At 39.7% G+C, this 16,022-nt stretch overlaps 1 protein-coding gene across 1 annotated transcript; it reads right to left on the bottom strand.

The window, feature by feature from the left end:
• Positions 1–3,785: 3,785 nt before the first annotated feature.
• On the bottom strand, positions 3,786–14,963 carry LOC117455306 (ubiquitin-conjugating enzyme E2Q-like protein 1). The gene is given in 5 exon segments (XM_034094751.2): positions 3,786–4,231; positions 13,369–13,443; positions 13,445–13,516; positions 13,518–14,303; positions 14,801–14,963. Coding segments are annotated over 4 exon segments (618 nt in total). The 5' UTR covers positions 13,857–14,303; positions 14,801–14,963; the 3' UTR covers positions 3,786–4,099.
• Between the last annotated feature and the right edge of the window lie 1,059 nt (positions 14,964–16,022).

Genomic DNA, 16,022 nt, shown 5'->3' with positions numbered 1-16,022 from the left:
GTGTGTATATCATGTTTGATGTACAGTACACACATTTTCTTGAATAAAGGGGAAAATATGCTCGAAAATGGGGATGGGGGATACAGTCCATGATATAGACTGATAACTGTTGTTTTCTGTAAACAATTATGATATTAGTGATAATGAAAATGATAGTGAAAAGATGTAACAAGCAACAAGATAACATTTGATTTATAACCGGGAACATTATCACAGGAATAGCTGATTGCAAAAAGGTTGGTTTAACACTGTACACATAAAACAAACAATCATTTCAATTCACAACATGTCAACAGTTGATCAAATGTGTCCTAAAAAATGGTTCATTTATAATCTGTAGTGAGTTTATTTCTAAAGGAAATTGCCTATTTAAATTAATCTAAAACCAGTTATTTTGGTAACATTATTTTCTATCAAAAGGTGTTGCTCTCCATAAGCATTTTTTCATTTAGGGGCTTCATAAAGTACATTACTGGCCTGTGCAAGGAGCCAAATCTGTTCATGTAATATTACTTTTATTTTGGAAGTTTCATGGTGTATTTCCTGGTTTTTCTGGTTAACTGGCTTTGCTCTGTTTACCTGCACGAATACAGGCTGAGCAGAAATGCCAGAGGAATGTAAACTCAACAATCACTGACATTCACTTTTACTTTTAGCCTCCCACAATGCAGACAGTCCTTCTAGGCCTATTTACATTGAGTCAACAGTTTACCCAATTCTCTAGCAGAGCTCAGCTTTATTTAGATGTATGTTGGGAAATACAGGAATACTTTGGAGCCTTAAAAAAAATATAGGCCTATCCAATATTTAAAAAAGTGTAAAAATATGTTTTATACCAGCCTGCCATCTATAACAACATTGTGAATGTTAATCCTGAAAATGCAATATATAATTACTGCAATTCTTAATTGTTACAGAATAATTATTGTATTGAACACGGTAATATGATTCAAATAACAGTGCATTCACATTTGATATTACATTTTCACAATACCGGTTTAGAGGCAGGCAAGCCACTTACTACACTGCAGTAAGAAACTCATGTCATAATGTTCCTCACAAAGAAGCTTCTACATAACCGGCACCACGACATTTTAGGGCAGTTAACGGCCATCTGTCATTAGTCGTTCCTAGGTTACCGAGCAGCAACACCACACCAATTGGCTCCGTCTCTTACCGTAAAGCATTTCGGTGTTCCGACTGTCGTAGCCAACATTTGACAAAACCGCTTCCTCTAAACGGAACAGCTTATATTTATATTTAGTAGTTTAGATACAGATAATTAAGATGGCGGAGAAATTTGATAACCTGGAGGAGCATCTGGAGAAATTTATCGAGAATATTCGACAGCTGGGAATCATCGTTAGCGATTTTCACACCAAGCAGCCAGGCAGGACTCAACCAGAAACTGTGAGTTTTATATACATAACCTTATAAATGACACCAATCTGTAAATAAACACCATGTTAACACATTTACATGGGCCTGTTTTCTCAGGAATCTGATGATCTCTGGACTGCAGGACATAGAGAAATGTCGCCAGCAACTGCAACGAGATCAACGTTCCTCTGGAGGTGTTTGAGTGAGTGACGTCATCCGTGGTGTTTTTGTGATTTTCCGGCTTTTTAACCTTTACATAATATGTTCCTTACAACCTCTTGCTTTAGTATGTCATTGTTTTAAAGCTGTGAATACCAGTGGTGTAAAGTTACTGAGTACATGTAACTCAAGTACTGTATTTTGAACACATAATACTTTTAACATACCAGACCCAGACCCATAGTAGTGAAGTTCCTGAGGTTCAAGGACAGATCAGCGGTTTTGGAGAGAGCCACAAATCTAAGAGGGACCAACATCTACATTAATGAAGATTACACTGAAGCAGTCAGAATGAAAAGGAAATAGCTACTCCCTAAATTGTGGGGAGAGGGGAGAGATTGCCTTCCTGAGGCATGACAGCTGATAATCCGCCCCCCACAGCACTCCAGAACCTAATTGTATCACTGGACTTTTAAGGTATATCTGATATGAACTAATTATGAACACATGACAATAATGTCACATTCTGTTAATCTGCCAAAGAAGGGAATGTTACTTGCTCACTTGCATGTGTGTAGTTTGAGGAATAAGGTGCATGAACTCTGCCATTTGGTAGAATCAAATAATATACACATACTGACTATCTCAGAATCACACCTGGACTCATCTGTTGATGATTCAGAGGTTGCAATGCATGGTTACAATCGGTTCAGAAGAGGATAGAGATAAGAATGGTGGCGGAGTTTTGATTATGTACAACATCAATATCCAGCTAAAGTACGATACGACCTAAATGAAAAATGAAATAGAGCTTTATGGCAGGGGTGGGGAACCTTTTTCCTCTCAAGGGCCATTTCAATTTTTCCAAACACCCTCCGAGGGCCGTACAAATTATTGACCTCTGCTTAAAAATACTAAATCACCAGCATTCATTTGGCCTTTCTTTCATGCTGTGCAAGAAAAAGCAACCTATTAATCCAGATATCTTAGCATGACTCAGCGCTATGCAGCATGGCACGTGCACGTTGTGGCATGACCACCAAAACAGAAAGATGTGGACACAAGATGTGTCCAAATGTATTTAGTTTCCTATCCATGTGGACATGATTTAAGTGGGGGGGACCTAATCTCCTCTAGGGCGGTCCGGGGGGCATGCTCCCCCGGGAAGATTTTTTTTTAAATGTTGAAGTTAAAAGCATCAATCTGGTGCACTTTGAGAGCAACATTAGGAGATCTATGGACACATCTCTCAACACCCATATGAAACAGAACTGTACGCTGATTTCATTTTCTTTATGGATATTTTACAAATCACTCCCCTTTCAAACTGTATTCTTGTTTATTAATAACAACTTTTTTTTTACTGTCATATAGTATTTTATACCTGTTTACTTTATTCTCTTGTTTTTTTATAACTATAATGATCATATAAAGATGTGCATTTACCTCACTGGTTGGAGAAAAAGCTTCTTATATTCGTTAGCATAGCTAGCTAACCAGATGCTAATAACAACACAGTTATTGACTGTCTGTATGATCAGTATGTCAGATGAACAGATCGCCACTGGGCTTTCAACTAAAGACACAGCCACGCAAAACTGCGGCATGTGTACGGCTCCTTATGGGTACTGCAATTTTTGGAAGTCCCGGAGTGGCGTTCTGGTGCTCTCCGTCAGCACTACACCCCTGTCAGATGAGACATATACCACGTGATGACACGTTAGGCTCGTGTTGTGTTCAAGGACCCTGACCATGGCCAGGAAAACAGGCACTCGCTTGCTTAATTATTTTGCGGTCTAGATTTCTTTAATTTTTTTCTTTTTTGCGTGTGTTTATAAATTACCTCGAGGGCCGTACCAAATTGTCTCGCGGGCTGTATACGGCCCGGGGGCCGCAGGTTCCCCACCCCTACGATTAAGTATAAACCCAGCGCGCTGCCCATATATTAACATTAACAGCTTCATTTATATGTAATGACCTGACGGCTACAGAGAGAGATGGCGGAAGTGACGCCGGTTCAGTGCTGTAGAGAAATAGGGAGCGAGAGGGATGATAAGAGGACAGGAGAGGGGGATGAGTCTTCTTCATTCAGTAGTCTTTTCACATGGGTGGAAAGTCCACAGTAACCGATTTTTCCCGTACGTGCATGGTGTGCGTTAGGACAAAAAAAGAAATCCCGACAGTAACGCACACTCCTATGCACGTGCACACACTCCCAGTTGATGTCCAATGGAGTGAGAAAACACACACACATACCTCCCTCACAGGTCTTTCCAAAATGAGGGAAAGAAGTATCTCCCTGGCAAGAGGGAGGGGAACGAAAGATGGTGGCGGTGTGTCTGCTCTCCGAGAGTTTTGTGGAGATGAGGGCAACAAAAAAACAACCTCCAAAGATAATAACACAGACACACAAACCAAGAAGAAGAAAAAACTCTTAGAAGTGTAACAGCAAAAGGTGAAGATGGGAGATTGTTGAGTTAGCGTGGTGTGTCATTTTGCGTGTCGGTGCTAGCTGGGGTTTTATCCGGCTAGCGCTTGGGGTTGGAGGGTCGGCGGACGCTCAGCCGTCGGACACAGGCGGAGACACCCAGCCGTACTTCTCGTGGGTCTTCACCAGGGACTTGAAGGTGGCCTCGGCTTCTTTACGGCTGAATGCTTTCTTGGATTTCCCTGCTTTCCTACATATACGCCCCTGTGAGGAAAGATAAAGGGGGAGGGATGAGAGGGAAATTAAGTTAGCATTTTGTGGAAAAGTACAAAATACAGAAGCAAACTGGCCGCTACTGTCCAGTGTCCAGAGAGTAAAGTAGCATACAGTTTGCTGCTCAATCAATATTTCCTTATAACAGAGGTGTAGCTAACAATAAGGAAACCAAGGTTGTGTCTTTAATAGATGCAGGAATGATTCCTGTAACATGGATATGAGTTAGCATTTTAGTACTCCCGGTTTGCTCATCACAAAGCCAACATTTTTTTTAACGGGTTTTTGCTTAGATGCCTGAAATAAGGACACAAAATACGTAAGTAAGTAGTGTTGGTAAATACCCGAATCAAGAATGTCTGAAGCTTTTAAAAACAGGCGTATGCAAACAAGTGGGTAAATAAGAAAACTCAATGTGATCAAGTCAAACATTAGCTGCCTTTAGCTTAGCAATTGTAGCAATGTAGTTTGTATGTACAGCATAAAACTAGCATAACGTTGGTGATTCAAATCTCAACAGTTATATAAGCGGTGTTAATGTGGAGATTATCCAAACAAATCATAAGCCAAGGAGCTTGTCTTTTTACTCAGGGACCCCTTGCAATGCTAACTGATGTTAACTATGTGTGTCTCTCAGAAGGAAAACCTCCAAATACTGAATGAATTTCCGCTAAATCGGATAGACAAACAGGCCCTGAGCCAAAGTACAATTGATTCGATGTTGGCATTGATCTAAATCAAGGAAGCATCTCTGCCATTAAGTGATTCATGTATTTCTGCTTTCCTTAATTATGACATTAATAGAGCAAATCTGAAGGTCGGTTTACCAGAAAGCAAAAATCTAGAGCGGAATTATGTGCAGAATTGTTGGGGTGACTGCAGCATCTATTTAAAGCTGCAATTAGTCATTATTGATTAACCTGCCGATAATGTTCCTGGTAAATCCACTAAATGTATGGCTTGTGGGAAAAACTAGCCATCTCTATTATCTAAATGTCATGGTGACATCTGTAAAGGTCTTAATTTGTGTTATTAACAGTCCAAAACCCAAATGTATTTAATGGACAATCATATAAAGTCTTTACACCAAATACGCTGCTACCAGACATTTTCAACACAGTGGTTTTAAGTAGAAGGATATTCATTCTTAATTTTCACGTCTTTCAGCATAATGACATGACTTCCTGTGTCAAAAAGAAGAATATTTTGGGTGAAATCTAAGAAAAAGTATATAAAATGTGTATTTGACTGATCTGGATGTGCTATAAAAAGAAAGATGACTTTGGTTGTCATGATTGGTCTTGTCAAAATCACAGACAATGTATAGAAATTCAGAGACACAGCCCACAAGTGCACATGAACCGACTTGCTGGTGAATGCACGGCCACAGGGGAAACGTTGACAAGACAAGTGGTCTGAATGCAGGCTGACCGGCATTAGATCAATGTTTAAAAGGCAACGAACGGGCTTTTAAAACGTCACGTCCAATCACCACACTGGGCAATGGGGAAGTGAAGACCCAGAAGCATCCACTGTGCTAAATGATGAAAGGCTTGTAAATATGACAGAAAATAATATAACATGTAACCCTAAAGCATCTCACTCAGAGCACCGTGACATCTCACAAAGAGACGTTTTCACCCAGGCACTCCCTTGCTAAATCCCCTCCTCCCTACTTCACACACTGGAGCTAATAATAAGTGTGGGATGACAGGGGGCAAAGAAAAATGGAGAAAAAAGGAGTGGGTGTGAGGATAAAGCTGCTTATTCTGTCGTTGCCAGCAGTGCCAAGTCTTCCCCTTAAGCAGAGTGTGTGGGAGGATGAATAGAAAAAGGAAACAACTGTCTTCACATAGAAACACTCAGACAGCCGTGACAGAGGTGTGATTCATATAAACGTCAAGACTGTTGAAGTACATTTACTCCGAATCACAGAAAATCACAATTCCGGGGATGGTTCTGACTGCACAGTATGTCTTTGGTAACTCTGCAGTTATAGTGATTCTTCTGTAGGACTGCAACTAAATGTTATTTCATTATAAATTAACCTGCCAATGATGTTTTGATGAATCATTTGGTCTAATTAAGTCCAATGTGATGTCTTTAATGTCTTGTTTGTCAATCCAACACCCAAAGATATACATTTAATATGATATTAAAAAAGAGAAACACAGAACATTTCCATATTTGAGGCATTTCAATTGTGTTTTCTGCCATTATCGCATGAAAAAACACTGGGGGAAAATGAATTGGTTGTTCCAATTTAGAATGAAATAAAAAAAAAGATACAAATTATATATATATTTATATAAACATAAGAAGTTAAAGTAAGAATGTGCAATAAAAAGATAAAATAAATACAAACACAAAAAGTTAAAATTATGACAAAATATGACAAATATGTATATAAACCATGATATAAACACGAGGTTAAAGGTCAAATGTGCACATTGTACTACAATATATAACATGTTAAGAAATGACATTACAGTGGTGCATTAGTATTAATAAGGTATTAATGCAAGCTAAACATTGTTGGTAAATGGTTTTCTGTCGACTCGTTTTTTCTCCTGACTATTCGCTCTACTTTGTTAGTACATCGTGTTTGTACCAGTTCTGTAACACTGCACCACTTCCCTCGACCCAGGACGTTTCTTGGCAGGAAAATAAAGGCACTAAGACCACTCCACTGAAACCAATACTAATGGAATTATTTTAGATGGTGAGCTCCTCTGCATGCTGCACTGCAGGTAAATACCCTCATATTGTCACACATCCACAATGTGCTCTTTTAATCCTGCAGCTAAACTCCCGTCCTGTTTTCCAGGAAGAAAACGCCGGATAAATGCATCCATTATCCCGCTGTAGAAGATCAGAGGGTCAACCACTGTTATGTAGTCTGATACACATGATGAACTTATAAAGTGGTTTCATTCTCCAGCTGCTGCGTAAAGATGTTGTTTGACATTTTAAGAAGTATATTACACAATTCTCATATCTGTATGTGAGGTAAATAAAGCTACAGCTGCGTTAGCTTAGCATAAAGACTGGAGAGGTGGGAAAAGCTCGCTTGGCTCGGTCGAAAGGTAAGAAAAGTAGCCCCCATTAAACTTAAACTAATACAGTTATCATGTAGTCATCATCATCTTAGAGGCATGCTCTTCTTTCTTAAGCTACAGAGAGATCAAATGGGACTTTGTCTCTAGGAAAATACTTGTTTATTTCAATGAAATGTTTCAATTCTGTCAACACCACAAACACAATAAGTCTTTTTAAGATGTACACCTGTTTACAGGAAACAACTAAGGTATTAAAAAAAGTGTGGTTCTGGGTTATGATAACCACGGAAATGTAACGTGACTACTGAGAAAACATTAGGATTAAAACAACTACTGCAGGGCAATACCTTCAACTTTTGTTTAGAAACTGAGAAAGACTAAATAAAATATTCAGGTGAAGGTTAGAGAGATTAGACAACTTTAGCTTTATAGCGACATTAGCTTAAGGATAGCATTGGTATTTGACTAAGCTTTTCCCTTTATCAGAGAGTTGATTACATTTTGCCTATCCAGTGTTTATTCTCTGCACCCATGACATCAGATGGATAAGCAGCACGTCCTACTGCATACTGTCTCTGCTATTTTGGGACAACAGTGGTGCCAGGGATAAATGGAGATGAAGTGATAACGTTGAATGATCTGGAGATTAGGGTTACAGTTTCCATTCCTGTAGCAACACTGGCCTCGTTTCACTGCAGGGCTTAGCCACACTCAGTGTGTCTCTCTCAAACAGACACACATGTTTGAAGAGCTTGTCTTTTCCATTGGATTTTAATCAATATAAGGGCCTTGCTATAAACAAAGACAAGTGTATTTGATGCATGACATACTTCTAATGAAGTCAGACAACTTTAGAAAGGCAGGAGGCAATAATCTGGTTTCATCCATATTGTCTTCATTAATGCTTTTACACCATTGTATATATTGTAAATACACATTTGTACATATTTATTGCTGTTATATATTGTGTTACAATGTGCACATTTTAACATAGATGATTATGATAATAAAAAGGTTTTTATTCTATTTTATGTTATCTTATAATTTCCCCCAGGGATAAAAAAGGTTTTCTGATTTCTGTTTATATAAATATTTTATACTTTTTAATTTTATCTACGCATTCAACATTTGAACTTGAACTTATTTCCTTTAAATAAAAAGGTTTATTCTATTGTATTTCATCTTTGTATTTTATTCTAAAACGGAGCAAAACTGTCCCAAAATCTAATTTCCCCCCTGGATAGTATTCTGATTTGATCTTTAGTAAGAAGACAATGAATTATTAGTGGAAGTTGATTTGCACTGGAAAGTAGAAAAAGCGTTCCCTTTGTTTGGCAGGTTTTTCAATTGTTTTGAGAAAGTCAATAGAGGAGACAATAACTGACTCATTCAGGTAGATACGTGCAGCGTTCCTCTGGGACTGGCCTTGAGTCCCAGAGCATTTTGAATGGAAAACAAACCAACTGGGTGTCACCATGAGGCGCTGCATGAAAACTTGTGGCCTGTGTTACAGATTACTGAGGCTGACAGATAATGCACTTTGTTGGTTGGCTACCGTCGCAGAGCAGTGGGGGAAAGCTGGGAGATCTTGTTCTCTTCTCAAAATCACAAGCAACGTATTACCATGTATATCTCCACATGCTGCCATGTGGTTGCTGTCATTACCTTAAAATGGATATCGTTCAGGCAATTAGCCATTTTTAAGAGGTGCTATTAGCACAGTGTTAGAGGAAGGGAGTGTAGCATTATCTTTTTTATCATTGAACAAATCGCAGAGAGCAACCTTTGTGTTTTTTATTTCACATTGACTTGATTTTAATTTCACATTGATTTGTAACTATGAATGGAGCATGTGGCAGTAATATGCAATGATATTTTTGAATATTGCAATAACAATAACTTGCAATAAATAAACTGATCTTGTAAATATCACCCAAACAAAATAGGTTATCTCTGTTTACTTCAAGTGTTTTTGTTTATGGTTAAATATGTTGTTTTCTTGCATGATTTCTCAATTTGTTGTTGATGTAGTCTTAGCTAAAATGGTACTTATTCTGAGTTTGCATTGAAATTCTTTTGGAACAAAATGTAACCTTTAACTTAAAACACGAAACTCAAATAAAAAAAGGATGACATTTTAAAGTCCCGTTTTCTACTGATACTTTTAACAATATCATAAAAGTAAAGGGGAAGAGAGAGTGTGTGAAAGAGGGGAACTACACAAATCTCCCAGGAAGTCCACGTCTTCAACATGAAAAGATTAAATTGAGCATTAATTAGCGCCATTGTGGTCGCACACAAGAATGGCTCGGTGTGCCAAAGATGGACGGACAGAGTAATTAAAAATGTGTGTGTGTGTGTGTGTGTGTATTTAGCCGAGCGCCCCGGGCCTATACAGTGCCGTGTCAGTGTTTATCTATTTCAGCTAAACGCTCGCTCGTGGAGAGGTACACACTCGTGTAAAGTGGCTGCTGGGTAATCGTGTGAATGGAGATCAGTCAATGGGCAGAGGAGGGAAGGCCCCAGTGCATGCTGGGAAGCAGCTCTGTGGGCTAGAGGGTTGGGGCGGGATTACATAACCAAGGCATGTGCTTAACGGGGTCGAATAAACAAACAGGGATCAATGTCATCATCATCCTCATCAGATCATTAAGGAGCGCTGTGGATAGGATAACTCCACCGTGTTATTAATGTCTTATTTGTTGTTAGATGTTTAGTGTATCGTCTGCTGTCTGCACACTGTCAACAACACAATACTTTCATTCATCCTTGTGCAGTTACAATGAACTCCGATTAAGTGTAAGAAAAAAGAAAACCCTAATCTCGGTTTTGGCTTCGACATTTTTTACAGAAAGTCTGCTTTTAAGAGGCATTGGGTAAACACTATCCAGTTGCACTATGGGTAATGTAGGATCCAGTTTTTAAAGGCTTAACCTATACTGGGGACAAAAAGTTTCTTGTGTCTTTTCTTTCAATTTGGAAAATGTTTTAGTTTTGATCTTTCACTTGTGAGTCCCTACATTTGAAGAAATACCCCTTTAATCAGTTTTGATTAGAGTAACTGACAATCCATTTCATTATCATCGACTCTATCAATCATAGCGTTTATAATATTGATTGTTGAGTCAATGTAAAAAAGGACAAATGAAAGTTTCCAAAGCCCAAGAAACCCATAAAATACTTTTTTTCTGAATTTCAGATTCAAAGTGGGAAGAAGCAGCAATGTACAGTAACATTTAAGAAGGTTGGTACCAGCATATATTTGGGTTTTCTTCATCAACTATCACTATATTCTTATCTCCCAGCTGATGTCACACAACACAACTGAATTATACGCGCTGAATGTCTAAAGACTGTAACTTACATCAATATGAGCTCAAGAAAATGACAGTTTAAAGAAATGAATAGCAAAGAAATGTTTGCAAAAAAAAAACCAATTAGCCTTGCTTTCATAACATATCAAAAAGAATAACCAGGAGTACTAAACACTGCTTTCCAGACAACAATTCAAACAGAGATCAATTATCCGACGGTCTCACACTATGAATAAACCTTCATCCAACAAGATGCCGCACAAAACAACAGTTTTTTCCAACAACCTGCATGGCACATGAGGCTTAAATTACTGTCATAAAAGATTCCATCGGGCCGTCACCTTCAGTCCCTCCTTCCTGTCACCTCACCCTGTGTGATCGTGTGAGTGTTTCGCTCAGAGGTGAAGACACGTGGGAGTTACGTTGACTTTCCCTTCAACACTTTGTCACCGCGTGTATCCTCTCACACTAAAAATAGGCAGGGAGCTTCTAAACAAGCCACATCACTATTGTCACAGCAAACTGGTGCCCAAGGATGAATACATATTACTCTGTGTGTATGAAGGGTTAAATATAGCTCTGCGTCTGTCCTGATGAATGAGAGACGGGTGCATCTCCTGCTAAATTAGGACACAAGCTAGAGGGAACATATGCAAACGAGGCAACAATGAGATAAAGAGCTCAACATACAAGTGCACACAGGAATAATTAATCAATATTGTTTCCATTAGCAATCTGGAGAGGGAAGACACTGCACCATAATTAGGGAGCACTGCGGAGCTGCTCATCTCCTCAAGCAGCAAATCAAGAAGAACACACACACCGACACATGTTTCTCTCTTTTTCTCTCTCTCTCTCGCTCTCTCTCTCTCTCTGTCGGTTTATGCATGACCTATCTTGGTTTACAGATGCCAAAAGAGAACGCGGGACTAATGTTATCATCATCAGAGACAAATAAAGCATGAGGCTGGGGGAGGGCAGGAGAATCCACTGACAGTTTACGTAAGGTCTCCTGCCACAGCGCCGTCATACTGCTGACGGTCAGAGAGCGTCAGAGGGGCAGGCTCTACGGATGAGATGAATGTTGATACGACTAAAGAGTGAGCCTTTCGAACAGTTTAAAGAAAGGGTTTGAGATAGATATAACTTCTAATCCATTGAACGTAGACAGGCACATCATTAGAATTGCTTTGTACGCTGCACGCCTCACAATAATCAAAAAAATGAAGATCTGCCTGATATTTTGTTATGGTTTGACAAACTGAGGTATATATATGTGTTTTATTTATGAATATATTGTTTTCTTGCATTATTTCTACATGTTTTTGTTGATGTAGTCTTAATTAAAGGGGGTACCTATTCTGCTGTTCAATACATTTCAGTCTGCCAAAACACAACAGATTGCTTCCTCAATAAAAACAAATAATAATAAAACAATTGAATGGCTCAAATTGAACTTAACACATAGAACTCCTAATCAAAACCATTGGAGAGGTTATCATATGAGATGAACCCTGAGTTATTAAACCCAATTGCACCATGCATGAAAGAGGAAGGGTCCAGAGTTATAACTATGGGCATACATATAACGGAATAAGGACTCACACGTGAGTACCGCACTGGGTTGTTGCTGCTGCTGTTTTTTGTTGTCGTTTTTTCTCCTCGTCTGTTTTCGATTGTGGGTTTTTATTATGTTTAGTTGTTTTGTCCTAATGTTTTGCTATTTGCGGTCACCTTGTAACAGGGTTAGAAAACTGTGATTCTCATCCAGTTGAGAAATAGAGAATCTATTCAGTGCTTTTGGAGATGCAGCCATTTCATCTGAATTGCAGAGCTGCTGCAGTGCACGGAGGATGTGAAAAACAGATTTGACAGGATTACATAATCCAGTGAGTCTACATCAGGAAGCACTGCTGGTAGGTAGACTACCTGCTGACCTCTATAAAATCATCCGTCTTTCTATCCATCACAAGTGTTGTATTCCTTCTTTAGAATAATCTGATAGGAGTATACAGATATATTGTGAGACTGCATTAGATGGGTTTTGGAGACGGTTCCATTAGCAGAGGGTCTTTGTTGTCAAAGGATGCTGATTTATGGAAGCAATAATAAAGGAGAGAAAACCGGGACTGCAGCGAAGAGCTGACATAAAGGACACGCTTGTGGTTTGCTCCGCATGAAATGGCTGCCCTAAAGTCACATAAAGATTAATAATATTCACAATAATGACTTTGGCAGAAGGGCAGAGGGGGAGGAGGAGACTACGACCTATAGCACACAGTGAGCAAATGCTAAAAATAGACTAAACAAAAAGCATTCATTTCACCTGAATGAGTTTCTGTTAAAATGATATTTGAATATAAATATGATGAGAAGACTGCCTCTCATTGGGACATGTTTCCAATTGATTATGAACACAAATAAAATAAAACATCTTGAGATATAACTCCACTGGTGTTCAACAATGACACTTAATCAAGGAAATGATAGGAAATAGATGAGATTAACAAGAACATATTATCATATTTTTCAATCAAATTCTGCTTTCACCTTATTAGACTAAAAGCCCTCACTTAATGCTGCACATGAGTATAGCATTATTACACATTAATTACGCATGACGGTCATACCCAGAGCGTGTCATGGCTGAAAATAGATGTAGCCTACTTAACACGATTAACATGCTTGATACTTAATGATATTCCATGCAAGGACTCTCACCCTCCTCCCCTACAACACCCTTTCCTCCTCTCACCTGTCCTTTTACGAGACTCGCTGCAAACTGCCTCATTACCGCCTCCACCGTGTAGGCGCTGGACCATCCGCGGGGGGGTCAACAGCTCCATGCATATGGCCCCTCCGTCCAGCACGTATCCGTTCTCCAACCGGGGCGTCAGGACGCGCCATGAACGGTGGCGAGAAGGGGAAATTATCTGGAAAGGTGACGTTGAGCAGAATGAACTCGGTGCTGGTCTCCTTCATGTCCTGCCACAGCGCCGAGTCCTTGTCCACCTGGTGCAGCTTCACGTTCCAGTCGTACAGGTTGTCCTCCACCAGCTCCACCGTGATGAAGTTGTCCCCTAACCTCCGGATCTCCTGCAGCTCCTTCATCAGCCTGCGCGTTCGGACCTGGGTGCAGTGTTGCCGGTGAGGCGCCAGCGGTGGTATCGAGGAGGAGGAGGAGGCACTGGTGGTTTTTACTCCCACCTCCACCTCCTCCAGTCTGCTGCTTCTCCTTCGCATCCTTGCCCAGTTTATCCTTCCCGGACCCGGCCTTGTCCTTGCCCACCTGGTCCAGCTTCCTCGCCTTGATCTCCGGGGTGCTCAGGATGTTGTTGGTCTCGTTGGCGGTCTGACAGTGTTTGTTGGCGTTGTTCTTCTGGTTCCCTCCCTTGGTGCCTTTTAGCGATCCCTGATGGTGCTTTGGGTCCTCGGTGTCCCGGTCGTGCAGGCGGATGAGACCGATCTTCCGCAGTAAGGGTGGCCATACTTTTATATAGATCTATCCTCCGTTCCCCCCGCACAGGGGCAAGAATCACCCTTAAAAAGTCGGGTCTCCTGCTCACAGAAGACCTTTTATCGATGCTGATTATTAACCTTGTTGTACCGCAATCCCCCCCACTGCAGCCTCAGGATCAACACAACCGGGGAGCAGGTTCCTCCTCAGTGCAGCATCTGGACACGACTCGACTGAAGAAAAAACAACAAAAACAGGCGAGATTAAATGAATATTCTCTCACAGTTTGGTCGAAACAGATCACCCCCCCCCCCCCCCACATCATGACTGCAGTTGTTCGATGATCCATTACGCAGGATCGCGAAGGGGATGCTATACTATATTATAGGGAAATGACAAGAAAAATAAAGAAGCAACCATGTAGCGACATTAAAGGTGGAAAAACCCATAATGCATCTGAAGCGTGTTAACAAATCGTAATAATGATTACAAGAGACACCTATTAGGAAATGTATAGGAATCATACAGGCTATGGAACATTGCCAAGGACACTCTAAACAGGCTATTTATATACAATTATATTATTATAGAGGATTTAAACCCCACAAATCCCAATGAATGCACCATATATTCACTTAAAGACTTGATCATAAGAATATCATACATTATTCTTTATGGGTGCTCTTCCGCCCACACAGAACCAATATTAAACCAGCAGCCCATTGCTTACCATAGAGGGCTGAAACTCGAGGAAGCCTATGTCCGTTTTTTATATCCTTGTTGTGATAGACCGGACACCGATCCTCGTTGTGCGTAAAAAAAGAAGAAGGAATGGCTCCTCCAGCATCCAGTTGGACCTGCTGTCGGTGGAGCTGCAGTGCGAGGAGAGAAGCACAGCCTTTGATGTGTTCGCAGCTGCGGCAGCTCCAGCTTTAATGCAGCGGAGGACAAACCAGCCCCCGTTAATCCTCCTCAGCCAGTCTGCTCTCACCGGAGAGGCGCTGCGACGACGGCCTTTCAAAATAAAAGCACTGACGTTATCGGTTACATTTTCAAGTTTCAAGGCTTTTATTGTCATGTGTGCTTGCATAGCTACAGTGTATTTATGCCAATGCATCTTAGGTCACAGACAGTAAATAAGTAAATAAAATAAAATAGAATATAATAGAAACAGAATATAATAGAAACTGTGCAGAATAGTATACAGTAATTGGAATATTGATGCAAACAGATGAATGTTATGTATGTTCTTTGAAAAGTTCAGGTGTTTAACATTCAAGGAAAACCAAGGTCTGAAATGGGAACCAAATGTGTATTCGCTTAACATTTTTACTTGAACTGTTACCTTTTGTTCTTTCTTTCTTTTGTATTTATTGTTTTACTCAGTATATTTACCTGTGTAATGTTTTGTGTGTATATCATGTTTGATGTACAGTACACACATTTTCTTGAATAAAGGGGAAAATATGCTCGAAAATGGGGATGGGGGATACAGTCCATGATATAGACTGATAACTGTTGTTTTCTGTAAACAATTATGATATTAGTGATAATGAAAATGATAGTGAAAAGATGTAACAAGCAACAAGATAACATTTGATTTATAACCGGGAACATTATCACAGGAATAGCTGATTGCAAAAAGGTTGGTTTAACACTGTACACATAAAACAAACAATCATTTCAATTCACAACATGTCAACAGTTGATCAAATGTGTCCTAAAAAATGGTTCATTTATAATCTGTAGTGAGTTTATTTCTAAAGGAAATTGCCTATTTAAATTAATCTAAAACCAGTTATTTTGGTAACATTATTTTCTATCAAAAGGTGTTGCTCTCCATAAGCATTTTTTCATTTAGGGGCTTCATAAAGTACATTACTGGCCTGTGCAAGGAGCCAAATCTGTTCATGTAATATTACTTTTATTTTGAAGTTTCATGGTGTATTTCC

The sequence above is a fragment of the Pseudochaenichthys georgianus genome, chromosome 11 (genome assembly GCF_902827115.2).
Source record: "Pseudochaenichthys georgianus chromosome 11, fPseGeo1.2, whole genome shotgun sequence".
Lineage (NCBI taxonomy): Eukaryota > Metazoa > Chordata > Actinopteri > Perciformes > Channichthyidae > Pseudochaenichthys > Pseudochaenichthys georgianus.
Note: the sequence above shows the minus strand (reverse complement) of the source record. Positions and strands in the feature narration are given on the sequence as shown.